Raw genomic sequence first — 26,608 nt, 5'->3', positions numbered from 1 at the left:
GAGTGTCAGAGAATACTCAGTTTATTTTTTAAAAAGTGCAACAGTTTTAGGCCAATAAGCTTTCAAATGCTGCTCTGAGAAAAGGTGGGGTCATGAACACATGCAAAGAGAGACGTGAATGCATCTTCTACAATTTCATCCACTAATGAGGAGACACAAATAAATAGACAGTGAAAAACGGGACCTCTAAAATTGTTTTTAAACTCTGATGCCTAAAAGCAAGCATTCAACTTTCCTCCCGTGGAAAAATATTTATTAAATTACCTTTGTCTCCATTTTCCTATTTGTCAAATGACAACATATTAAGTGCAATTTAATAGTACCACCTGTGGCATATTAACATGCCATCTCATAACATATTAATATACTATGATAATATCACCCCACAGTATAGTAACATATTCATTTCCATTTCTCTGCAGTTAAGTGATTAATAATAAATATGTACTAGTTCTAGTTAAAAATATTCATCGGTTCTCAAGGAAAATAATCACTAGTGCTGACATTAAAGACCAACAAAAAACTACCCTCAAAATGCTACCTTGGCTGTAGCAGATCCATTTGAGATTGTATGACGTGAAGGACAACAGTACAACCAAATTTTACAAGCTCTTTCAGTGTGCATTTCCAATAATAATCACTTACCTCTGTGGTTTTCTTCGTAGAATCACCAAATTCATCCAGCTTATTTAAGTCTAGAAAGTGGCAAAAGCTTATTAACTCTGGATTTTATTTATTTTCCTTCATTCCAAATTATTTCCATCCTAATCCTATTTTCAAATAGCAAATGAGGATAGTAGAAGTATAACCAGGTATTTTAGCAAATTACTTAACTCTCCAATGGAGGTCAAAATAGATACCCACTAGGTAGGGGTGTAAAGATGAACTAAGATACAATGAAAGACCCTGACACACAATGTCAAGCACATGGTAGGTGCTCAAAGGTTACAATCTCACATATGACTGCAGTATATAAAATGTAAATTAAATAAGTATTATTAATTCTTAAAATCACTGAGACCTTTACAGTTAGCAATTCAGAATGGAAGCTGTCCCTCTCACCATGACAGACCTCATAGCTTTAGATATATCCCAACCAAAAAGAATATCAAGCATAAAAAGACAATTTACATTTAAATATAGCAAGCATAAATTCCCAATTAAGAAAAATAAACAAAAAACATGCATGAGTTAGGAAAACAAACACCATTCAGAAATTCCTGCACAAGTTCAACAGCAGATTTTGCTTCCAGAGACTCAGGCCATTCAGTTACACCAGTCCTCAAACCATCAGCTAAAACCTGTGAGAGATTAAAAAAAAAACAAACCCAAAAAACTTGTTAGCAAAAAACATAGTTTAATCAGTAAAATGTATTTAGTAATAATATTAGTACATATATATATACTTTTTTTTTTTTCTTTTTTACTTGGCCATACCACGTGGCTTGTGGGATTTTAATTCTCTGACCAGGGATCAAACCCAGGCCCTTGGCAGTGAGAGCATGGAGTCCTAATCACTGGACTGCCAGGGAATTCCTAGTACCTTGAATTCTTCAATGTTTAATGAGATGCCAGGAACTGTTCTAAATGTTTCATATGCAGTATGTTATTTAATCCTCACAAAAACCCTATGAGGCAGATACTACTAGCACTCCCATTTTACTGAGACTAAGAGGTTAATTAACTTGCTTAAGGTCACACAGTTAGTAACTGACAGTGCCAGGACATATATCCAGCAGTCTTATGCTAAAGATGGTATTCTGAACTCTCATTATGTGTGCATAGGTGCTATAAAGGATTCAAGACCTATGAGACTGCCTTGAAGACACATCTAATTTTGGTTAAGAAGGACCGATAATACAGATGAAATAACTGGGGAACAACAAATGTGAGACTGAGTGGAAGTTTACATAAAAATACAATGAATGTGTATGCCTATACCTACAATATCTAAACTGAACTAAGGAAAGAGGTCGAGGTCAAGATAGGCTGGAATGGCCAGAGGAACGATGTGAAACATTAGCTCAACTCAAATGCAGGAACCATTGGCTACAGAGCAGGGGATAAGATGAAGAAGGTGGGATGATTCCGCCAAGGGTGGCGAAAACACCCAGGAAACAGCGGCAAATAAGAGTACAAGGAATAGGGATTAGACAGGAATAGTGGTCTTAAAACTTAAAAAGATTTTTTATTTCATTTGGAAGACAACAGCCATTGTTGATTTTTTGACAGGAAAATGACATGATCAAGCAGCTAAGAATTCTCCCGTCAGAAACACTCAGGATAGAGTCTAAGGAAAAAAGAAAGTACAGTGTTTCTCAATAGGAGTGAGATCATCCTCCATCTCCAGGGAGCCTCTGGAAAAACGTGAAGATAAATTTTGGCGTCACAGTGACTGTGTGTACAGGAGCGCTTTGAGCATTTAGTCTGGTGGGGGCCAAGAATGCTACATATCTTGCAATGTGTACAATGGTCCCAAACCACAAAGAATGGTCCTGCTCAAGAGGCCAAGAGTGTGCGTCCCCGTTGAGAACAATGAAGGATCATTAGAGCGGTCCAGAAGGGAGGTAATAAGGGCTTTAACTAAGATGCGCACAGTGAGATACCTCAAAGAGAAAAAAACAAAAAACAAACAGTATACTCGAGAGACAGACAGACAGAAATATATAAGGAATAGAAGAAAAGAAAAGAATCCTACCTATTTATAAAAATACAGGGGATTGAACTTGGAGAGACGATGGCCACGTGCACACCTAAGAGTCTGTGAATTTCTAAGGGAGATTATAACAAAGCATGGACTTTCAAGTCAGACAGACAGACATGTATTCGAATGAGTTTTAAACCAGCTCTCCCACTTACCAGTTGCTGACACCTCAGGCAAAATAACCGCACCATCTAGCACCACATGCTGGGCACACAGTAGAGTGGCAGCTTCTAGCTGTGGCAGTAACTAGAGATAGTTCTTACTAAAGTAAAAGACAGGGTTTCTAGCCTGTGAAACTGAAGGAATGATGAAATCACAGAAATAAATGGGGGGCTTATTAACGGGATCTAGTCTGGAGATTTCAAGTTTCATTTTGGACATACTGAATTGGAGGGAAGAGCCCTCTACTCAAGTGGGAACTAATTTGATGGAAGTGGGAAAGATCAAAAGTGGTAGCAGCTTAAAGATGGGAGTCTGGAGTTCCCTCGTAAAGGCATTAGTCAAATCACTAAATGGATAAGCCCTCTGCCGGGGTGGAGAAAGGAGGGCAGAGACAGGAAGGTAGAAGTATGACAGAAGCCCACAGGAAGGGTCCTGAAAGAGGAGCTCTCAAGAAAGAAGAAAGGTGAGAAAGGTAGAAAAAGTACCAAGTTTTTTTTACAAACGGGGAAATAATAAGAGGAGGTAAAAATATGAAAAACACCTGGTACTGTGCTAGAAGCTGAAGGCACAATGGGGTACTTGGAACTCAAGCCTAGTAGGGGAGACAGAGAAGTAAACAAATTACTGTTTGATAAACCGCCTGACAAGGGGAGTGCGTAAGGTTCTACGGCAGCACGAAGCACAGGCAGCATAAGCTATTCTGGGGGATCAGGGCAATCATCTGAGGTGAAGATGTCACAGACAGTTAACCCAGCAAAGAGGTGGAAGAAGGGCACACTAGGCAGAACAACACACACACACACACATACACACACACACGCCAGAAAGTGACAGTGTGACAGGACTGGAGCTGCTACAAGCAGGGAGCTCAGTATGGCAAAGTAGGGAATGAGATTAAGCTAAAGAAATAAGTAGGAGGCAGTAAGAACATGGAAAGATGCTCAATGTTATTAGCCATCATGGAAATGCAAATCAAAACCATAACGAGGGACTTCCCTGGCAGTCCAGTGGTTAAGACTCCATGCTTCCACTGCAGGGGGCACCGGTTCAAACCCTAGTCGGGGAACGAAGATACTGCGTGCCTAGCGGCACAGCCCCAAAAAACAAAACAAAAAAACCCCATAAACAAACCATAATGAGATACCACTTCACCCCCACTAGGATGGCTGTAACAAACAATAAAAAAGACAGTATCAAGCATTGGCAAAGATATGGAGAAAATGGAACCCTCATACACTGCTGGTGGGAATGTAAAATGATTCAGCCACTTTGGAAAAGATACAGTTTGGCAGTTCCTCAAAAGGTTAAACATAGAGTTACCATATGACCCAGCAACTCCACCCAAGAGATGTGTAAACATATGTCACATAAAAACTTATACACGACTATTCATGGCAGCATTATTCATAAATAGCCAAAAAGTAGAAACAACCAAAACATGTATCAACTGATGAACGGATAAACAAAAATGTAGTACGTATGCACACTGGAATGTTATTCAGTAATAAAAAGGAACAAAATACTACAGAAAGTAGATTAGTGGCTGCCAGGGGCTGGCAGGGGTGGGAGGTTTCTGCTAATGGGTATGGGGTTTCTTTTTGGGGTGATGAAAATACCCTAAAATTAAATATGGTCATGGTTGTACAACTCTGTCAGTATACTAAAAACTATTGAATTGTATACTTAAAATGAGTGAATTTTATGGGATGTAATTTCTATCTCAATAAAGCTGTTAAAAAAAAGAAAAGAAAAAAGAAGTAGGGCAGTGACTGGATATAACTGGCTTTGTACGCCAAGCTAAGACATTTGGAATTTCTACTGCATTAAAATGACTCCCCCCAACGCCCCACCAGGACTTCCCTGGTGGTCCAGTGGTTAAGAATCCGCCTTCCAATGAACTAAGATCCCACATGCCGCAGGGCAACTAAGCCCGCCCACCTCAACTAGAGAGGAGCCATAAGGAAAGATCCCCCTTGCCACAACTAAGACCCAACGCAGCCAAAAGTAAATAAATAAACAAATAAATAAACAAAATGAGCGCCCCCCCCCCACACCCCTGAGATTTAATTTGTAGAGTGGAGCTTAAATTACTGAAACATAAAAACACATGCTCATTAATCTTCAGCATCAATCAAAATCCCAGTTAGTAACAAGCAGATTATACACACATTTGGAATTAACTGGCAACTGACTCACCTGGAAAGAGGGGAATCCATCATATGAATAAAACTCAAATACTTCATAGAAAAGGCAAAAGAACCCATTAACTACTAACTGATGAATGTTCCCTTTAACTGCAAGGACAATTACCACACAGTAACGCTGCTCCAATTGCCAAGCACATAACATTTGGAACAAATTTTGAAGAACACAAAACTAAATAACAATGACACTAGCAAACATTTTAATGAAAACATGAGATTTAATACAAGTTACAAATTCCAGAAGGATACTCACAAGGAGAAATTTCAGTTGTCGGTGAAGATGATTCAGAGGACCTCTGGGCTCTCCCAATTCCACCTTAATATTCTAAAAAGTTCCCAGAGTCAGTTTTCACTGGTAATCCCATCTTCTCTGCATCAGGGTCACAGTTATTTGCATTTCAAACTACCCACACATTTAAAAATATATTTCATAAAGCACTAGTGAACTGAAAAAGTAGGTCAATCCTGCATTTAGAACACCTTCCCAGGGATACCAAAGACCCCGCCCATCCCAATACAGTACCCTAAATTCAGGCCAACAGAACCCCTCTCTATACCACAACTGCAGCTACATGGAACACATGCTCTCCTACTCCGTCCCACTGAATTTCCAAAAGGACAAAGAGTAGAAATATAAATAAATACATCTCAAGACTCAGTGACAAACTTAGCATTACCACACACCAAAAACAACACCCTCCCTCCCCCAGTAAATATGCTCATTAGACTTCTAACTGTTAAATCTACTATGTGCTGTCTTAGCCAGAGGTCAAAGTTTTATAAACCTAAAACCTTAAAAAAAAAAACGGGGGGGGGGGTGGTTTGAAAGAGAAGAAAATAGTAAATGCCAGTATGTAAATTCCTATTGCAGGAAAAGAAAAGCGCTAAAAATATAATTATCCATGAGCCACCACCCTGAGGAAACCACTTGTAACACTATCCAGGCCTTCGTGTATACATTTTTAAAAACCACAGTTGAGATCCTACTGTACATATAATTTTGTACTTTTTGGGTCTTTTTTTTTTCCCCTTAATAATAAGCATTTTCTCTCATTATTAAAGATACTTTAAATCATGATTTTAAAAAAATATATACACTATTTCACCATGAAAATCTATTTAAATCATTTTCCTACTGACTATTCAGGTTTTGTTTTTAGTATTTTCTAAACACAGCTATGTGACTGCATTGAATATCTTTGTCCATATATTTTTGTTACCAATTCTGATTAATTTCTTAAGAGAGATTCTAGAAATGTAAATATAGGGTGAAAGGTCTGAACAGAATAATGATTCTTGATGTGTTGACAATATCTGCACTCTTTTAAGAACAGCAGAGACTATAAGTCACTGTGATGATTCCGTTTGAGTCCCCACTCAAGAGACTTTATTAATCATAATTGCAGCACTGTGGAGAACTGATAGATCAGATCACCTGGCAAAGCCTCCACTGGCTGCTCTGGTGAGACTTCAGGGGCAAGCTGAGCCTTTCAGAGCTGCCCAGGGAGAGCTGAGCCTGGGGCCGGGCTGGAAGCATGGAGCACTAGCAACAGGCAAGTTCAAAGTAAATCCACACTGAGTAATAAACTCAACAGAAAGAAGGGTTTGCTCCTACCAGAGTTGCAGTTGAAGAGAGTGGAGGGATTTGAAGAATCTCATCCACAGGACTCCAGGAAATATCCAAAGTGATTGTAGTTTGTGAGGCAGCAACTGTATCATCCAAGGCAGTGGACTTAAAGAGCTCATACTGGGCAAAGCCGCTGGCTGTTAACTGAAAGAGTGCATCCAGCAGACCATTGGCTGTGCTTTCACAAGGCCAAAGGCCCATTATCAAAATGACTTTGACTCTTTTTCCAAAATAAAAAGTGTTGAGGACTTCCCTGGTGGTACAGTGGTTAAGAATCCACCTGCCAATGCAGGGGACACGGGATCAAGCCCTGGTCCGGGACAATACCATATGCCGCAGAGCAACTAAGCCCATGCACCACAACTAGAGCCCACATTCCACAACTACTGAAGCCCACGAGCCCTAGAGCCCATGCTCCACAACAAGAGAAGCCACCGCAATGAGAAGGCTGCGAACTGCAGCGAAGAGTAACCCCTGCTCGCCACAACTAGAGAAAGCCCGTGCACAGTAACAAAGACCCAACGCAGCCAAAAATAAATAAATAAATAAATTTATAAAATAAATAAATAAAATTTGTTTAAAAAAAAAAAAAAGTGCCGTGCTTTTATCCCAAATGGAAAAATAAGACAATTCTTTTTCATCACAAAGATTAACTAAAAGGCAAGGCATATATTTTCAGTCATTAGTTGATATGAAAATAAACATTTTGATACTACAGAAAAATATCTAGTCATACTAGGAGTGAAAAAACCTTTACACTAGGAAGGCAGATTGTTAGCAGTTTGAAGAAAATAATATGAATAGAAGAGAAATACTTACAGTAGACAAGTGATGTCTTTTCTTGTGTGAATTTTTGAGATCTTCAAGATTTACAGAATAATTTTTATCAGCTATAGGACATGAAAGAAAGAAAAATCTTTACAGGTACAATTCAAAATTACATCATTAGAGCTAGAAAATTGCAATCCCTCATATTCTGAGGGTATCACAACTTAACACTAATAATTGTTGAAATTAAATTTAAATCACAGATGAACTGTTTTTAAAAGAAGGAAAGTAGAACAGAGGTCAATAATACTACCAAAAGTATAATTAAAGGCCCACTATGAAATTGGAATTATATTCAACTTTTTTATCCTCCAATGAAAATTTCCAAAAATACACACATATAAATGAAATGAAACCCAAATAAAACAGCCATAAACTGCTGTTCGGACTTCTGGAAATCTGTTTCTGGACTATCTCCTACATGCTGCAAGTTACACACTACAGTAGATTCATGGTGGCTAACACAAGTTCCACTGGGTGCACTTCCCTCTTAACAATATCAAGTTTCAGTAAAAACCACAAAGCAATAACTATACAAATAAATATATACACACCCCCCCCACAAAAGTAAGAGAAGTGAGCTCTCACCTTTACAGGTGACCATGCACAAGACAATTCCTGTGATGATGTTATTGGTTATGATAAGCTCAGCTCCCAGCCAACAGGTACCTTCAGGATCTGAACCATCACACCTTACCCAAAGGGGAGGAAGGGCAGTAACTGGCCGATTAATCTTCAAATGGGTCATATTAGGATTGTGAGCCATGGTGTAAAGTCCAATTAACTGCCTTGGAAACAACAGTAGGAAGAATAAATTAGACGTAGAGACTGTCAATCAGTCAAAAGTTTTCTTTTCCAAACATATCATGAACAGTAGCTACGATTCTGACTCTGACCCCACTTCTGATCACCATCTAAGATTTTATACCCAATTCCAATGTGTGGGGTTTTTCCGTACACCAAGCAATTCTCTGACACCAGCTGGGTATCCTACAATTCAACTCAATTCTGACACTATCTACCCAAAGATAGCATCAGCTCCCACAGGTTGAAGCCTCAGTCCTACAAGACTGCCTCCCCCCAACTTCCAACTGCCAAATTCCAAGTCAAGGTTGTCATCTGTGTGTCTATAGATCACAGGTCCCAACAACCCCCTCCTCGGGTTAAATTAACATGCTAGAGCTGCTCACAGAACTCAGACAAACATTTTACTTGCTAGATTACCAGTTTATTATAAAAGGGTAGAACTCAGAAACAGCCAGATGGAAGAGGTGCGAAGGGAAAAGTATGAGGAAAAGGGCACAGAGCTTCCACGGCCTCTCCTAGCAAGCCACTCTCCCAGCACCTCCATGTGTTCACCAACCCAGAAGCTCTCCAAACCCTCTCCTTTTGGGTTTTTATGGAGGTTTCATTACATAGTCACAATTGATTAAATCACTGGCCACTGGTGACTGAACTTAACCGCCAGGCCCTCTCCCCACCAGAGGTTGGGTGGGACTCAAAAGTTCCAACCCTCCAGTCACATGCTTGGTTCCCCTGGCAAGCAGCCCCCATTCTTAGGTTACCTGGGGTGGGGTCCAAAAGTCACCGCATTAACATAACAAAAGACACCTTTATAGCTCTCCACACCTAGGAAATGCCAAAGGTTTCAGGAGCTGGGTGCCAGGAACAGCGGACAAAGACCAAATATGTTTCTTATTATACATCACAATATCACACAATCCCAGAAACAAAAATCTGGAAATTAAGTGGCAAAATACATAAAACTTTCACCAAGTGAAGAAGTGGGGAGCAGGGCACATGAGGCAGATCGAGAAGTGACAAAAAAAAAAAAAGTGACAAATTGTAGCTACTACAAGCAGGGAGTTCAATATGGCAGGGATAGAGGGTCAGTGGGAGTGGAAGTAGGCCGTGAGATTAAGCAAAAGAAATAACAGAATATGTCAATTATATCTCAGTAAACCTGGGGGGTGGGAGAAAGTAGAAGCCAATAAATATATGAAAAGATGCTTGAGGTCATTAGTCATGGAACACTTAAGGAAATTTGAATATAGTCTATGGATTAGATGGTAATAGTCTAACAATGTTAAATTTCCAGATTTTGATGACTGTTCTGTGGTTATATAAGAGAATGAACTAGATCTTAGGAAATACATAGTGAAGTATTTAGCGGTAAAGGAGCAAGATGTCTCCAACATACTGTTAATATTTCATTTAAAAAAATGTGTGTGTGTGATACGTGTTTGTTATATAGATGCGGGAGTGGGCAGGAGTAGGAGAAGCAGAGGAGGAGGAATAAGCGACAGAATCACCAAGCAGAGACAGCAAAATGTAAATAATTGGTGAATCTGGTTAAGGCTACACAGAAGTTCCTGAACTTTTCTTTTAATTTTTCTGTAAATTTGAGTGTATCAGAATTAAAAGTTACTTAAAATATGGCTTAAAATTTTTTTTCAAAGAGATGAAAACTAAATTTATTACCAACAGATGTTCAGAAAAGGCATTTCTAAGGGATTGTACTTCAAAAAAGAAATACAATAATCCCAGAAGGAAGGTCTGAAATGCAAGAAGAAATGGAGAGCAAAGAAATGATAAGCCTATGGATAAATCCAAACAAACACTGGCTGGAGAAAACAATGCAAATAAATAATGTTCAAGTTGTGGGACAGAAAAGAAAAAAAGGCCAAACATGACTTAAAATCAAGAAGCCATGAAAGAAAAGACTAATTAATTACAAAAGATTTTAAAAGCTTCTACACAGCAAAACAAAACAAAACCAAAAAACCCCACCATGAAGGAAAGTCACTTTGTGAATATTGTTATTATGGTCCTTATTCTCTAATATTGTTATATATATAACCAGATCCTCCAGGACTCCTTGACAGCAAAGACTTCTTGGTTTTGGAGTTGAGGGAGGCCGGGCAGACAGAAAGTCATATGGTGGGGGGGTGGGTAGTGAAACTGGCAAAGCAGACAGAGGCAGTAGGGTTTCTAACAGGGGCACTACTGGCATCTGGGTGGGATCATTCCTCGTTGGACAGGAGAGCCCCATGCATTGCAGGACATTTACCATCCATGGCCCAGGCCAAAAGCTCCCCTGAATCACTGTGACAATCAAAAAGTATCCCTGCATATTTCCAATTGCCTGCTGAGTATGGCACCCCTCATGGAGGACCACTGGATTGGATGCTGAAGGCTCCTATGTGTCACTCATAAGGAATCTGGATTTTATCATGAGGCAAAAGAACCACTGAAGGATTTTTAAGCAGGGAAGCAATACAATCAGTCTTTCATTTTATAAAGATCACTCTGGCAGCAGTGAGGAAAAAAGACTGGCGAGGAACCAGATTAGAAATAAGGAAAACAATTACAAAGCAACAACAGTAAACAGTATAGAGGAATGGAGAAAGGGAAGATCACCGCAGTCGTCTGAGTTAGGCTTGGGATACCTATGGGACAGTCAAGAACAGTCAAGTAGAGCTATCGTTAGAGAATTGAGTATACACATCAAGGGGGAGGTGAAAGGAGAGAGGGAGGGATCTAGCTAGATACATATTTTTTTCCCAATGTTTATAAGAACACTTCTATTTAAATCCTACCCTCCCCCCCTACACTAAGAAAAAACTTACCTGGCTCTCCCAACTGGTAAAGCAAGTGGTCCAACATTTTCACCAGTAGAGAAATCAGAAATAGCAGTTTCTTCAGATTGTAGTTCTTCAACATGACTTGTTTCTTCCTTTTCTAAAAGCTTTAAAAATGTTTAATTATTTAACCAGGTAAAAGAACACTTAAGGTAACGGTCAACTCTTCCCTATGCTAGAACATAACGTACTGATTTCTAAACGCTTAAGCAAAAAATGATTGGGTTATGACAAGAATCATAGGTACAAACCAATTTGGTACCAATAAATCTCACCATCAGAAGCATTTCCACTGTCCTATAAAGATATTGATCTAAGTTGCTACTGATAAAGGAAGTATCTGATATCATCAGAAAAGGAAGTGCTCTACCATGTACAAAATGATGTACAAACACCAAGGGAAACCCATGGAAGACTCCTTGATTTTGTCACTCCACAAACTTGAAGGTTCACAGCCCTTACTCCTTAAGTCTATTCCTCTTAGTGCTATCAGCTCTCATTTGTGTTTCTGATATCCATGTGTTTAAGTAGTTAAATAGCTCAGTTCTGCCAATAATAACAATAATTTTATGAATTAACATTTCCTGAGCATGTACTATGTACCAGTACTGTTCCAAGCTTTCTTTCATTTTTCATAAAAACCCTGAGATAGATACTATTATTAACCCTGTTTTATTGACTGGAAAACTGAGCTAGTGAATGGCTGAATAGCTTGCCTAGAATAACACAGCTGCTGAGCGGCAAATCTAACATTTGAATCTAGGTAGTCTGACTTCAAAACTCAAGTTCTTATCCACTAAGCTCTTCTAGCAGTAAATACTTAATAGGTATCTAACCTAGATGTTTCCTCAACTTTGAATTTCTTCTGCCAGATTCCAGATTTTATTCCCTTCCAGGCCTGGGTTTCCAAATAGTTCCTAGAAGTATCCAAGAAATGTCATTTTTCCTTCCGTTCTACTTTTCAATATCCATCTACCTAAAACTCATGCTTTAAGCTCTACTGACCTGTGTAGAAATAAAGCCCATTTTAATTGTTCCCCATCCAAAAACGCCAGGTGACTCCTCACAACTCCAAGCTGCATCCTCACTAGTATCCCAACCAATTTCCACAAATCCCTCTGCTCATCTTTACCTTTTCCCAGGTAACTCATCTTCATCCGACCATCTTCATTTTTTCAGCTTTTGCTCAACAAACATTTTCCCTTCTAGGGGAAAAGTCTAAATTCAACCACATAATTCACCTATAATTATTTTCCAAGCATCTGTCCACCACTGATAAGCATCATTAATACAAAAGACAAATAAATAGGTCCCCTCCTCAGAAAAAAGTTTCTGTGTGTATTTAAAATAAAGAGCTCTCTGTTCATTCATCTCAATCTCGGTCCAGACAGCATGTGGACCCTAAAGCAGACAGAGATATTCCTTCTAAAGGAACATCCACTTTCCCCTATTAGATCCTGTTCCTATCTACTTCGGGAAACAATATACCCAAGAATGGGTCCTGGCCCCAAAGCAACTGTGTAATGTGCACATATTACATGTGCATTATCAGCACTCAGTTAACATCACTGTTACTGCTCTGCCAAAACAGTTCCCGAACTTCAAACACAAAGGCACGGTGTGCAGGGAACAACTAGAGACGCACATGTAGAGAACACACGTATGGACACCAAGCGGGGAAAGCGGCAGGGCTTGGGGGAGTGGGATGAATTGGGAGATTGGGATTGACATGTATACACTAATATGTATAAAACAGATAACTAATAAGAACAATAAATAAAATAAAATTCAAAAATTCAAAAAATAAAAAAAAGAGGAAAAAAAAACCCCCCACAGAGGTGTAAGGCTGTAATTATAAAGTGATGCAAAAAATAAGAAGTCCCCTCTTGTTACATTTAACAAGCAAAAATTAAAGTAGAAATTCACGAGTCATAGCTTCTTATGCTGTGCTGTTCAAAACAGTAGCCACCCACCAGCCATATGTGACTTTTGAGCACCTGAAATGTGGCCAGATCAAATTGATATTTAAGTGTAAAATACATACCAGATTTTGAAGACGTAGTATGGAAAAAAGAACTTAAAATCTCATTAATGATTTTTATATGAATTAGGTATTGAAATGATAACATTAGATAAATTAGATTAAATAAAAGCATTATTAAACATAATTTCAGACCCAGCAATCCCACTCCTACCCATTTAAAGAAAACTGTGCTCACATAAAATTCTGTATAAAAATGATTATAGTAGCTCTATTAGTGATCGTTGAAGACTGAAAACAACCCAAATGTCCTTCAAAGGATGAATGGGTAAAGAAACTGTGGTACATCCATAGCACAGAATACTACTCAGCAGTTAAAAGAAATGAACCATTAATACACACACAACTTGAATGAATCTCAAAGGCATTATTACACTGAGTGAAAGAAGCCAGACTCAAAAGGTTACACACTTTTGTATGATTCCATTCATGACATTCTTAAGAAGATAAAGCTACAGTGAGGGAGAAGAGGGAATGATTTTTTTTTTTGAATTTCTGAATTTTACTTTATTTTTTTATACAGCAGTTTCTTATTAGTTATCCATTTTATAGAGGGAATGATTTTAAAGGGATAGCACGAGGGAGTTTTTTGGGGTGATGGAACTGTTTTGTGTTCTGATTATGATGGTGATTACCAGATTGTAGACATGTGTTAATTCACACAACTGAACAACAAAAGAAAAAGTCAATTTTACAGTATGAAAATTAATTACCTTTTTTTTGCAATGAGGCTACCAGAAAATTTTTAATTATGTATGTGGTTCACATTATCTCTCTATTGGACAGCACTGTACTTACTACTAAAAGATATTAGAATCCACTGTCACTAACATGCTGATAAGAAAATGTGTACATTTGAGATTATCCACAAGAAACCAAATTTGGCTGTTAAGAATTAACCACAGGGCTTCCCTGGTGGCATAGTGGTTGAGAGTCTGCCTGCCAATGCAGGGGACACGGGTTCGAGCCCTGGTCTGGGAAGATCCCACATGCCGCGGAGCAACTAGGCCCGTGTGCCACAACTACTGAGCCTGCGCGTCTGGAGCCTGTGCTCCGCAACAAGAGAGGCCGTGATAGTGAGAGGCCCGCGCACCGCGATGAAGAGTGGCCCCCGCTTGCCGCAACTAGAGAAAGCCCTCGCACAGAAACGAAGACTCAACACAGTCATAAATAAATAAATAAATTAATTAAAAAAAAAAAAAAAAAAGAATTAACCACAAAGCCCAAGCACTACTTACCACTTTTTCCACGATGAATACTGTGTCATTTTCATTTAGAATATTTTTCAAAGGGTTTGGTTGGCCTTTGCTGATCAACTGCACTTGAACATCAGCCTATTAAAAACAGATTAAGGTCCAGCAATGTTATAGATACACACATATATATGTACAAATATTTAAACACATAAAGACCAGTTCTATGCGAGTAACTGGAAAAGAGAATTTGAACAAGACGTAATGTTTTCAAAATATAATTTCATTTATTCTTTGTCCATGTTGTTTTTCATGTTGAGAAAATCTAGCTGGGGAATTCTCTGGAGGTCGAGTGGTTAGGACTCTGCACTTTCACTGCCGAGGGCGCGGGTTCAATCCCTGGTCGGAGAACTAAGATCCCTGCAAGCTGTGGCATGGCAAAAAAAAAAAAAAAAATTCTAGCTCTTATATCTGTTATCTATGTGCTTCAAGGCCCACCTAAAGAGCCCCCTGCCTGGTAAGACCTTTTCATTAGGATCACACTGACATCCTCTTCCCCTAATCATATTGGATTTACTGTTATGAACCATAAAATTAGCTCTTCACTAAATATTATCTTTTTTTCTGATTGTACTATGGAATTTAGAACTTTATCAGTTTATAGGAATTGCATATTTCTTCATTCCAATTGCAATAAACATTTATTGTAGAAAAGTTTGAAAACAGGTAGCTAAAAGAGATTTTTTTAAACTCATCTATAATTCTACTAGCCGGAGCAGTCACTACTATTATTAGTCTTTTTGGTGTATATTTTGCCTGATCTTTTTCCAGACATATAAATAAATCTATTTAAAGAGAAACATATCGGGACTTCCCTGGTGGTGCAGTGGTTAAGAATCTGCCTGCCAATGTAGGGGACACAGGTTCCATTCCTGGTCGGGGAAGATCCCACAGGTCGCAGAGCACCTAAGCCTGCGAGCCACAACTACTGAGCCCACGTGCCACAACTACTGAAGCCTGCGTGCCTAGAGCCCGTGCTCCGCAACAAGAGAAACCACCACAGTGAGAAGCGCACGCACTGCAACAAAGAGTAGCCCACGCTCGCCAGAATTAGAGAAAGCCTGCGCGCAGCAACAAAGACCCAACTCAGCCAAAATAAATAAATAATAAATAAATAAATTAAATTAAATAATAGAAATATATCTGTTATTTTGATAACTCAATAGGATTTTGCTTAAAAAATAAACATTCTAATGGTTTCATATCATGAACTTCTTTCCATGCCATTAAATGTTCTTAGGCTGTCTAGTACCATGGATCTACCATCACATAATTCCATATTATTCAACATTTGGGTATTTTCAAGTAATATGCTATAACAAACAATTGATAATGGACATCCTTTAAGTACTTTAAGATGAATATCTAAAATCACATTGATATTGTCAAATTGCCTTTCAAATATGTCATACCCACATATTTGCATTCCCATCACTTAGGTCAACACATTATTTTCATTGTTTATTTTTACCTTTATCTTGTTATTGTTTTAATTTTCATTTATTTGATCACTAATGAGAGTGAACAGCCTCTAATATTCTTATTATTGACAAATATCTCTCACTATTTGAACCTATTTCTTAGTTTGGATATTGAAGCATTTAGATACCAAGTTCAGAGAGCAAAGGATGCTTTGTTATTCTGATCTACTAAGTTCTTGATCAAATACTGTTGTGGGTAGAATTATGTCCCCCCAGAAGATAAGTTGAAGTCCTAACCTCTGGTTCCTCTGAACGTGACCTTATTTGGAAATAGGATCTTTGCAAATGTAATCAAATTAAGATGAAGATTAACTAGGTTGGGGGGGGTGGCCCTAAACCCAATGACTGGTATATTTACAAGGATAGAGAGATTTAGAGACATAGACACACAGGGAGAATGCCATGTGCTGACAAAGGTAGGTGTTTCAACAAGCCAGGAAACACCAAGGATTGTTGGAAACTACCAGAAGCTAGGAGGAGGCAAGGAAGGATCCTTTCATAGAGCCTTCAGCTGGAACACAGCCCTGCTGACACCTTGATTTCAGACTCCTAGTCCCCAGAACTGTGAGAGAATACATTTCTCATGTTTTAAGGAAACTAATGTGTAGTACATTGTTACAGCAGCCATAGGAAACTAATATAGGTACCAACTGGTAATAATTCAGATAGGGAGGGATTAATAATACATTTACTTGGATATACTTTATTTTTGAGTTTGGTTAGTGAGAATTCAGATTGTAAGAGATAACTATACAGTTGGCCATTGAAGAACACAGGTTTTACCTGTGTGGGTCCACTTACACACAAATTTTTTTCAACAGTAAACACTATAGTACTACATGACCCACTGTCGGTTGAATCCACAGATGTAGAACCTCAGATATGAAGGAACCACATATAGGGAGAGTCCACTATAAAGTTATACTCAGATTTTTGACCATAGAGGGCCAGCACCCTTAACCCCTTTGTTGTTCAAGGGTCAACAGTATTTGTATTTTTCTTTCTGTGGTTACTTATTTGTATCCTTTGCCTATTCTTCTATTATGATTGTCTTTTTTCCTTATTGATTTTAAGAGCTTTTTATATATTTTACACACATGGATATTAGCCCTTATCATTTATGACTATTTCTCCTTAGCTCGTCTTTTAGAATATAAATTTTAGTTTGCTAATTGTTTTAAGGGATTAAGTTCTATGGGGAGTTTACCTATGGAACACTTGGCATATATTAGATGCTTAAACTTAATAAATTCATGAATGTTTATAGCAGCTTTATTCATAATTATCAAAAACTGGAAACAATCCAAGTGTCCATCAACTGGCAAAACAGTGGAATACTACTCAGCAATAAAAAGGAATGAACTACTGATACACACAACAACACAGTTGAATCTCAATGCATTACATACTCATTGAGAGAAGCCTGACCCAAAAGGCTACAAACTGTATGGTTTTATTTATATGACATTCTGGAAAAGGCAATACAGAAGACAGAAAACAGAGATATAAAACAGATTAGTAGTTGCCAGGAAACAGGGGAAACGGTTGACTATAAAGGGACATGAGGGGATTTTTTGGAGGTGATAGCAATGTTCTTGATTATGGAGGTTGTTATATGACTAAATGCATTTGTAAAAATTCATAGAACTGTACTCTAAAAGGGTGAAATTTAGTCTATGTAAATTAACTTCAGTAAACTCAACTTTTACAAACTCAAAATTTTAGGATGATTGAGTTGTTTAAAAACCAAATAAAATGTTCATACCTCATAGATAAATGGATCTTTACAGATGCCTTTCTTTTCTTCATCAAATTCCCTGAAATGCAGAACCACATGTGAAAAAGAGAGCTATAGTATTCTGTCATTTAAACTCAGGAATTAGTCATTACTTTCTCCAAGAGAAAAGCAAAATGCAAAGTATTCATGGCAGTCCTAAGGCATAGTTGAGAAGGGAGAAAACAGCAGAAAAAGAGTATTAGGTTAATGAGGAAAAAAAAAAGAGATGTGATAGAGATTAATAGACAGCTGCCCCTAAGTTGGTACTACTGCTTCTCAGAGGCAGCAGGAAATTAGGTTGCCTACCTCTACTCTTGTAACTTTTAAAACACAGTACCAATTACTATTAAAATGTAAGTTACTACACGACTTTTGGGAACTAAAAATGACTGGATTCTGACCTGCCACTGAATCAGCAGGTAACCATGGAGAAGTTATTTAAGGGTCCCAGGCCTTGGATTTCTATTGCTAAAATGGAAGCATCCATCCTCCCTGTTTTCATGAGCTGTCACTAAAAAATTAGTAAATTTGATAATGCTAAAGCATTTCCTTTTTAAAATGTAAGCACAAAACTCTAAGATACTTCATAATTATCATTTTATTCAAGAAAGTTGATCCCAAAGCATGTAAACCATTAACCATTAACATACCAAAATGCACATCAGCCTGATCTACACTCTGAAAGAGAAAAGAATCTTTAGAGTCCTAAAGGAACCCAACAGAATGGTTTCAGGATACCATTTATTGCTTGATCCACTCTATAACTCACTGAAATAAAAACTATGTCTCACAGTTTGGACAAGATTGTGACTTATTCTTAAAGAAGTTTAACTTCTATGTATGCATAACTCAGGGATGTTATTCAATCAATCATTCAAGAATCATTTCACCAGTATGTGTATTATGGGCAGGCACTCTGTGGGCAAAAAAGTTGCCTGCCGTTTTGGTAAACATCGAACGCTGCCCGCCATAAAACCATCAGCCACTGAAGCCACCCTGGTGCGCCCTGAGGGGAATTCAGGATGCAGAAAAACAGGCTATTGGCCCTAGACAGTTAAGATGCATAGCAAAGGAGTAATTTCAAAGAGTCCAGACTCTTACATCTTCCCATACATGGAAAAGCACTAAAATCATTAACTTGAGATGTCTGTTCTTGTGATTAGTAGTGAACTTTTGATGTTCAACTACTTTTTTGTTTTGTTTTGCTTTGTTTTTGTTTGTTTATTCCCCCAGCAAAAACTCCTATATATTCTGGCTACTCCCTTACCTCTTTGGAACAGTTCTTTGGAGCTATCTGAGAAGCTGATTCCCAGGCTGTAGTCCTCAGTAAGGTCCCTGAATAACATATCTTTTGGGTTTTGGTTTTTTTAGTCAACAATTCTTTTTTTTTTTTTTTCACACACACACACTGTATTTTATTTTTACAAGAGATAAATAGACTGACACCAAGCATTGTAAATGGATGACCACAACAAAAGCAACAATGATTGCAATTACCAAACACAAAACACACTCATACTATGTCATAATATTTAGTCAACAATTCTTACTAAATGTCCAAGATACAAAACAAATGCATAGTCCCTGGTTCATAGTCTTGACTGCAGTCCAACTAGCAAACCAACAATTGCAATACAGGGTGATGAGTCCCAACAGAGGGGAGTGCGGGGTGCTGTCGAGGCACAAAGGAAGAGGTTTTGCTAGAGCGCTTGAACTGTATGCTGAAAGCCAAGAGGAGCTCACAACAAGATTTTAAATGAGAAAGATCCCCCTGACCTCCTGATGTGGAGGCTATAAACTTGGAGGCCAGGAAAATAGCTGTGAATAACTTGCAGTACTTCAAAAAAGTGATGATGGTGAACAAAAGCAGTAGGGATGCAGGGAGAACAAGGGCACCTGGTGACTGACTAGATGGGACGGGGTGGGTGGCAGTGGAAGAGAACCAAGTGACAGTCTTGGACTTGGAATTCTTAACTCATAGACAGAATTCAGGAGAATGTCAGGTTGTGGGGAATAGATGAATTCAGTTTCACAAATGTTGAGTTTGAGGTCTCATTTGGAAATTTCCAGTAGGCAGGTGGCTACAAAGGCATTGTGAGGGATTCAAGAGAAGTAAGAGAGACTATTGGTGCTTACAAGTGGAGAGAAAGACTAACACCTATGAAATAATTAGAAAATGCAAAAGATCTAAATAAAGTTGTATCAACAAGGGACTGGTTAAATAAACATAAAACAGCCATACAGTGAAGTATTATATAGCCGTTAAAAACAATGAGATGTATAGGCTCTCATACTGAAAGCTATCCAAGACATTGTTTAAAAAAAAAAAAGAAAGAAAAAGCTTGTGATCTTTCTATAATGTTGAAAAAACTGACAAGCATTACCACTTTTGTAAGCAGGAAATAAAAGCAATGAAGACAAATAATGAAAAAGTATGGCATTTAGAAAAGAAGGGGTTAGATTACAACAGTTATCAAAGTGTGGTGTCAGGCCCGCAGCATCTGTTTCACCTGAAATTGGTTAGAAAGGGAAATTCTTTAGCCCCACCCCAGACCTACTAAATGAGAAACCCTGGAAGGGGGCCCAGCAATCTGTTTTGGCAACCTGCCAGGTGATACTGATTCATGCTCAAATTTGAGAACTACTGGATTAGATTTTTATGTTGGATACAGAACTGGATGGAATCCCCTTTAGTACTAGTATTCACTATACGAATAAAACGAACTCTTAGAGCACTGTGAAACAAAGGTGCTTTAAAGAGCCGACACACCATCACGTTATCATTATAACTGTTGCTCATATAACTATTTTGAATAGACTATAACAACACGTTTCACGCCAGCCAGGCTTTAAACAGGTGAAGGATGTCAACATCTAGTTTTCTCTATCCTGGTAGGTGCCCCTAACATATCAGAAGTTGTGTGCATTATCAGAGTGAATAATGCGCCTCTTGGAAAACTTGTCACCTTCCACCTCGGGTGACAATGTACACGTTTTCTCCTAAACGAAACTACAAGCAGCAGGGCCTACAGCGCCAGCCCCACACTGGAGCAGGTAACCGGCGTCTCCCCAGCTTCCAGCTCCCGGGAAAGCGGACTTCGTCTACAACATTCGCGCCGCTGGAAACTGGCAAGGCGCTCATCCCCAAGGCTGTGGAAAGAGGCTTGGGGCGGGGATCGAGATACCCCGAGGGAGAAGTGCTGTCCTCACAGCCAAGCCAAAAGCAGGGGCTACTACTCACTGAAGGAGACGAGCGTAAAACTCCTCAGCAGCTCGGTTGGTTCGCGACCACATCCCGCCCCAGTTTGACTGCAGATCCGAAACCGCCAAACTGAAATGCGCGCCAGACGCTGACTTCCGGGGTTATGACCCCCCGCCGGGACTACTTTTACCCACACCCCCCAACAGGTCCCGTTTGTCCACAAAGTTAAACTTTTGTTTTACAGCACACAGCTGTTTTTCCTGTCCCAATAGTTTTCCATTCCCGTAAGAAAAAGTTAAAATAAGTTGTAACGGTTGAGGGGGAAAAGACACTCGTCTCGCGAGAGTTGGCCACGCCCCCTTATGGATTACTCCGCGAAAAGGAGTCCCTCGTTTCTAAGTGCTATTTTTGGCTTTGGAAGTCAATAGATACCGTAATTTGACATATATGAAGAAATAATACGCTATTTTAATTTTTTTAGAGTGGTAGAGATATATTTTGTGTCCCTGGATTGGTTTTGAGACGGGGCAGGGTGGGGGACGAGTTGAAGATTACATACAGAGTGGGAGTGCCAAGCATTTCCTTTTCCTGTGGGAGCCGCCGGGTTGAGAGGAGCGTGGCGTTCTCCTCTCCCCGCCATGGTGAGTGAAAGTTCTCTCTGTTGGACCGTCCTCTGCTCTTGGGGCCTGGCAGGAATGGGCTTGGGGGTTCAGGGCATAAAATCTTCATGAGGGGAAGCGAGGAGAAGGAGATTGGGACCAAAGGGCGTCTGTTTGTGGCTGGAATCTGGGGAGTGAGGCTCTACGGCAGCCATCTTAGAGGCAACGTGTGCGAGCCGGCGCAGGGCGCGTCTGGAAGCGACACAGGAAGACCCCCAGATCGTTCTTGGGCGCAGAAGGACTTTTGGAATTCTGGCTTCTCTTGGATCTTGAAAGAATGGGTTCCACTGAAGACTTGGAAATTTGCAGGGCCTAAGACTGAGTCTGGGTGAGAGTCAGCTTGGGGTCTTGTATCTCCGTGCCCGGTTTAGTAAGGAATACTTATGTCTTTTGAGAGATTTCGTTAAAGAAAAAACTTGTATTTCCACTTTTTTCCTGAATTATTGTGTGTTCATCTTAAGAATTGCCTCTGAAAGCATTTTGGTCCTCTTGCTTTAAAATTTAATTGTTGTGTATGTACTGCATAAATAACGTCTGTATATGTGCCTTGGGGAGTTGAGTGAACAAAATAGGGAAAAAGCACTATCCTTATGCAGTTTCGATCGTAATTGAGTTGGTCAAAATGCATTGTAATGTTCAATGGTAGTAAGTGTTGTAGACATAGGAAGTTGGAGAGGAAGCAGTAATTGGGCTTTATAAACAGTGATTAGAGAAACCTGGAGGAGGTGAGGAAGGGTATCTTTAGGTAGGAGACTCGTTACATCTGAGGCAGGACAGGGATGGCCCTGAGTGTAGGCCTGAGCATCTGGAAGAGAGTATGGTAAGCGAGGTTGAGCAGGTTGTGTAGGTCCTGCTTGGGATGTTTTCCTTTCGGGTGGTAAGTCTTTGGAGAAGATTGAGCAAGAAGTAACAGGGCTGTTGTTTTTACTAGTAATTTTTGAAACCTGTGTTTGGAATGGGATGAAGGGGGCAAGGATGGATGTTTGGAGGAGTGGAGCCTTGGTAGATTCGCTGACATTTGGGATGAAACAGTTTGAATGATGGCATTAAATTGCATTTTCAAACCTTACAGTATGGTTTTGATTATTTTGCTTTCTAAGGCCCGATTTAAAAGTTTAATCGTAAAGCGTTCTCTTTGAAAATGATGAAAATTCTGTGGCAGAACTTGAGAATCTTAAGTGTCCTTCAAGTATTTACTGATGTTAATAGACCTGATGGTGTGTTGGTAACTTAGCCTTTGTTTTTGCTTTAAGTGTTATCTACCTCATCAAACTCTAGTCTCTTCTGGAACTGAACCGTTAATGCTTTTGTTGGCACGTGAGAAGAGTGCCTCTGACATTGCTTGTCAATATAAATATTTTTTTCCTTTTTCCCAGGCGTGTGCTCGTCCACTGATATCAGTGTACTCTGAAAAGGGGGAGTCATCTGGCAAAAATGTCACTTTGCCTGCTGTGTTCAAGGCTCCCATTCGACCAGATATTGTGAACTTTGTTCACACCAACTTGCGCAAAAACAACAGACAGCCCTATGCTGTCAGTGAATTAGCAGGTATGGATTTAGATCTTTCCTGGGTTGACTTTTTAAGAGGTACTTAACAGCAGTGATGAAATTTCACTCCATTGGTCCGTGTTTCTGAACCACATGATTTTCCTGGATGTTCTGATGCTGTTTGCCACCGTGCATGGTAGTCATAGAATGGTGTGGTTGGGTAGCCAAAACTTGTGTTTCTTCACAATTTCAGGTCATCAAACCAGTGCTGAGTCTTGGGGTACTGGCAGAGCTGTGGCTCGAATTCCCAGGGTTCGAGGTGGCGGCACTCACCGTTCTGGCCAGGGTGCTTTTGGAAATGTATCCTTTGTTTCACCCCCTAGACTAGTCAGCTGTGGCATTTAGCAGGCTGGACCTGGTTTTTTCATGTTAGTAGTTGGAAAATAATTTATGCTGAAGATGCTAGTGTCCAGATTAAACATTTCTCTAGACAGATTTGAAATCTGAAAGATTTTTCCGTCATAATTTTTTAAGCCAACAGGTTTGACAGTAGGAAGTTTTGCTTGCAATGATGTCGTAATTTGCGCCTTACTCTGTTCTCAGTGACAGTTGCCTGCTGTCAGTAAGCTGGTTCAGAAGGGTGACGAAAATTCTTCCTGAGCAAGACATAACCTGTTTTTAATTCCTAAAATTTGAGAAACGTGATTCTTAACTGGGAAAACAGATGTGTCGTGGGGGCCGCATGTTTGCACCAACCAAGACCTGGCGACGTTGGCACCGCAGAGTGAATACAACGCAGAAACGATATGCCATCTGCTCTGCGTTGGCTGCCTCGGCTTTACCAGCGCTGGTCATGTCTAAAGGTTTGTGATACTTTATATTTTAGGAGTCGTATAAAATACCCCTTTTTTTCTATACCTGACCCTTTTCATTGGTGTTAATGGTTAATAGCCTGTGTACATTCACTTCATCCTAGAGTGTCTGGCTGAATTTCCGTTTGCTAAATACTAGTTATAACCACTTCAGTCTATCTAACAACTCAATCATCAGTGAATACTATGTAACCGGGTGAAATCAAATAAAGTGATGTAGTGTATTCTTAGAAAGCTTTTCCATTTTGTCATGTTGCTTCCTCTTTTTATTTAACTGTCAAAATGATGAGATTCCACTTCATTGGTCCGTGTTTCTGAAACACATGATATTTGTGGAAATTCTGATTTGACAAATTGTATACACCATTTTTATTTTGTGGGTTTGATTCAGTTTTTCAAAGGGTGCAGGGTAACCAGGTCACTGTTAATTGGCTTTGTCAGGTCATCGTATAGAGGAAGTTCCTGAACTTCCTTTGGTGGTTGAAGATAAAGTTGAAGGCTACAAGAAGACCAAGGAGGCTGTTTTGCTCCTGAAGAAACTTAAGGCTTGGAATGATATCAAAAAGGTAGGTTTTGTGGTCCTTCACACAAATTTGTTGCCAGATTTTAAATTTCAAAAGATTACTGAAGGGGGACATTATAACTAAACCGTAGTGGATGTGAGAGCAAGGACTCTGGAACCACCTTACCTGAGTTTGAAACCTGAAATCATTGCTGTGTTAAATTTAGGCAAGTCATTTTTGCCTCTAGTTTGATCATCTGTAAAATGAATTTTTTTAAACTATGAAGACCTATTGCAGGGATCATATCTCAATCAAAATACCAAACCTCACTTTGTTAGGTCTACGCCTCGCAGCGAATGAGAGCTGGCAAAGGCAAAATGAGAAACCGTCGCCGTATCCAGCGCAGGGGACCCTGCATTATTTATAATGAGGACAATGGTATCATCAAGGCCTTCAGAAACATCCCTGGTAATTCTTGTACTGCGTACATGTTTTAATTACCCATGCTATGCAAGCTTACTCAGCTTTTATTATGATGAGATTTCACTTTATGGTCTGTGTTTCTGAAAATTCATGATTTTGTGGAACTTCTGATTCTTGGCTGAATGAGTGAGCCCTTGATGGTTGAAATTCATGATTAAAATACTTCTTGGGTGCTATAAAGATGATTTGTGTTTCTTCTGTTGAAATACAGGCTCCCTAATTCTTGTTTTCCCTTTAAAAGGAATTACTCTGCTTAATGTAAGCAAACTGAACATTTTGAAACTTGCTCCTGGTGGGCATGTGGGACGTTTCTGCATTTGGACTGAAAGTGCTTTCCGCAAGTTAGATGAGCTGTATGGCACCTGGCGTAAAGCTGCCTCCCTCAAGAGTAACTACAAGTGAGTGTAATTCATATATCGAACATGGTGTTTATGCTGTGGGTAGTGTTCAAAATTGGTTTGCATATTTTCTAATTAACGGATTGTGTTGCCATTTCCTCGTATACAGATGCAATATGTGGAAATGGTGAGATTCAGAGAAGTGACAGTATAGTGGAAATTCTGATTGTATTCTGTAGAGCTTAAATGATTAAAAATAATCTTTTGTTGAGGTTCATGTTCTTTAGTCAGTTACATGAGAAATAGGAGTTTAGCCTCTATAGTCAATGTTTTCTTTTTTCATTCAGCCTCCCCATGCACAAGATGCTCAATACAGACCTTAGCAGAATCTTGAAAAGCCCAGAGATCCAAAGAGCCCTCCGAGCACCACGGTAAAGTTGTGATATTCACTGTAATTCTTGCCCGCCTCGCACTATTGGGTATTTCAGAAATATGGGTAATGTAAATAAACTATAAATATAGTCTCTACCTTTTTATAGCAAGAAGATTCATCGCAGAGTCCTGAAGAAGAATCCACTGAAAAACCTGAGAATCATGTTGAAGCTAAACCCATATGCAAAGACCATGCGCCGGAACACCATTCTTCGCCAGGCCAAGAACGTAAGCAATAATTTGGGTTTTGCTGATACATGTTGAGTTTTTAGAAAGATTTGATTCTTAGATTTTCTTCCTAATTTGTTGCAGCACAAAATCCGGATGGATAGGGCAGCAGCAGCACTAGAAGCCAAATCAGATGATAAGGGGATTCCAGGCAAGAAGCCTGTGGTGGGAAAGAAGGGAAAGGAGGCTGTTCGCGTTAAGAAGCTGAAGAAGCCAAAGAAGCCAAAGAAGGCTTTGGTGGGGAAAAAGGCTGCAGTGACCAAGAAACCAGCAGCCGAAAAGAAGCCTGCTAAAAAGAAGCCCACAGAAAAGAAACCCACCGAAAAGAAACCCACCACAGAGGAAAAGAAGGCTGCTGCATAAACTTATATTTGTTTATTTGGTAAAGGTCAAATCATTTTGGACAGCTAATTTTGAATAAAGACCTGATCAAAGAGGCAGTGAGAAACATGACTTGGATGTGTTGTGTGAATCTTGGTTAGAATTTTTTTTACTGACACTTTGTTCTTCATAATTCAAGCCTTTTAGTCTAGAATTCAAGCCTTTTAAGTCTGGTATAAAATGGAGCCTTGGATTTAGTATAAAATCCACGAAGTTGAATGAGAAGTGGGATGTTCCATAAATCCAGATATAAAATCCACTTTGTAAGTAAAAATGTTTTGAGAAACAGATGGTTAAAAGACTT

At 39.3% G+C, this 26,608-nt stretch overlaps 2 protein-coding genes across 2 annotated transcripts in view; one reads left to right on the top strand and one right to left on the bottom strand.

Moving 5' to 3' along the window:
* Nucleotides 1-21,300, bottom strand: part of ZWILCH (zwilch kinetochore protein) — a 40,388-nt gene extending 19,088 nt beyond the window's left edge. The window contains exons 1-10 of the mRNA XM_082446703.1: nucleotides 20,960-21,300; nucleotides 17,707-17,758; nucleotides 14,446-14,541; nucleotides 11,155-11,273; nucleotides 8,114-8,313; nucleotides 7,517-7,587; nucleotides 6,686-6,841; nucleotides 5,324-5,395; nucleotides 1,208-1,301; nucleotides 646-695 (exon numbers count right to left, since the gene is read on the bottom strand). Of these exons, the coding sequence (XP_082302829.1) occupies nucleotides 646-695; nucleotides 1,208-1,301; nucleotides 5,324-5,395; nucleotides 6,686-6,841; nucleotides 7,517-7,587; nucleotides 8,114-8,313; nucleotides 11,155-11,273; nucleotides 14,446-14,541; nucleotides 17,707-17,758; nucleotides 20,960-21,012 (963 nt within the window). The 5' untranslated portion in view covers nucleotides 21,013-21,300. The remainder of the gene's footprint in view (nucleotides 1-645; nucleotides 696-1,207; nucleotides 1,302-5,323; nucleotides 5,396-6,685; nucleotides 6,842-7,516; nucleotides 7,588-8,113; nucleotides 8,314-11,154; nucleotides 11,274-14,445; nucleotides 14,542-17,706; nucleotides 17,759-20,959) is intronic.
* Nucleotides 21,301-21,416: 116 nt separating this feature from the next.
* On the top strand, nucleotides 21,417-26,376 carry RPL4 (ribosomal protein L4). Its single transcript, XM_082447473.1, has 10 exons — nucleotides 21,417-21,561; nucleotides 22,956-23,127; nucleotides 23,321-23,427; nucleotides 23,792-23,930; nucleotides 24,381-24,505; nucleotides 24,781-24,910; nucleotides 25,167-25,323; nucleotides 25,611-25,694; nucleotides 25,803-25,923; nucleotides 26,008-26,376. The coding sequence occupies exons 1-10, from the start codon at nucleotides 21,559-21,561 to the stop codon at nucleotides 26,284-26,286; spliced, it is 1,317 nt and encodes a 438-aa protein (XP_082303599.1). The 5' UTR covers nucleotides 21,417-21,558; the 3' UTR covers nucleotides 26,287-26,376.
* The last annotated feature ends 232 nt before the right edge of the window (nucleotides 26,377-26,608 follow it).

This window comes from Balaenoptera physalus (assembly GCF_965194825.1).
Source record: "Balaenoptera physalus genome assembly, chromosome: 2".
NCBI classification, from domain to species: Eukaryota; Metazoa; Chordata; class Mammalia; order Artiodactyla; family Balaenopteridae; genus Balaenoptera; species Balaenoptera physalus.
Note: the sequence above shows the minus strand (reverse complement) of the source record. Positions and strands in the feature narration are given on the sequence as shown.

Coding starts and splice junctions, on each gene's coding strand:
- RPL4 (XM_082447473.1), top strand. Junction 24,911..25,166: donor GGCCTTCAGAAACATCCCTG/GTAATTCTTGTA, acceptor TCCCTTTAAAAG/GAATTACTCTGCTTAATGTA. Junction 25,924..26,007: donor TTCTTCGCCAGGCCAAGAAC/GTAAGCAATAAT, acceptor AATTTGTTGCAG/CACAAAATCCGGATGGATAG.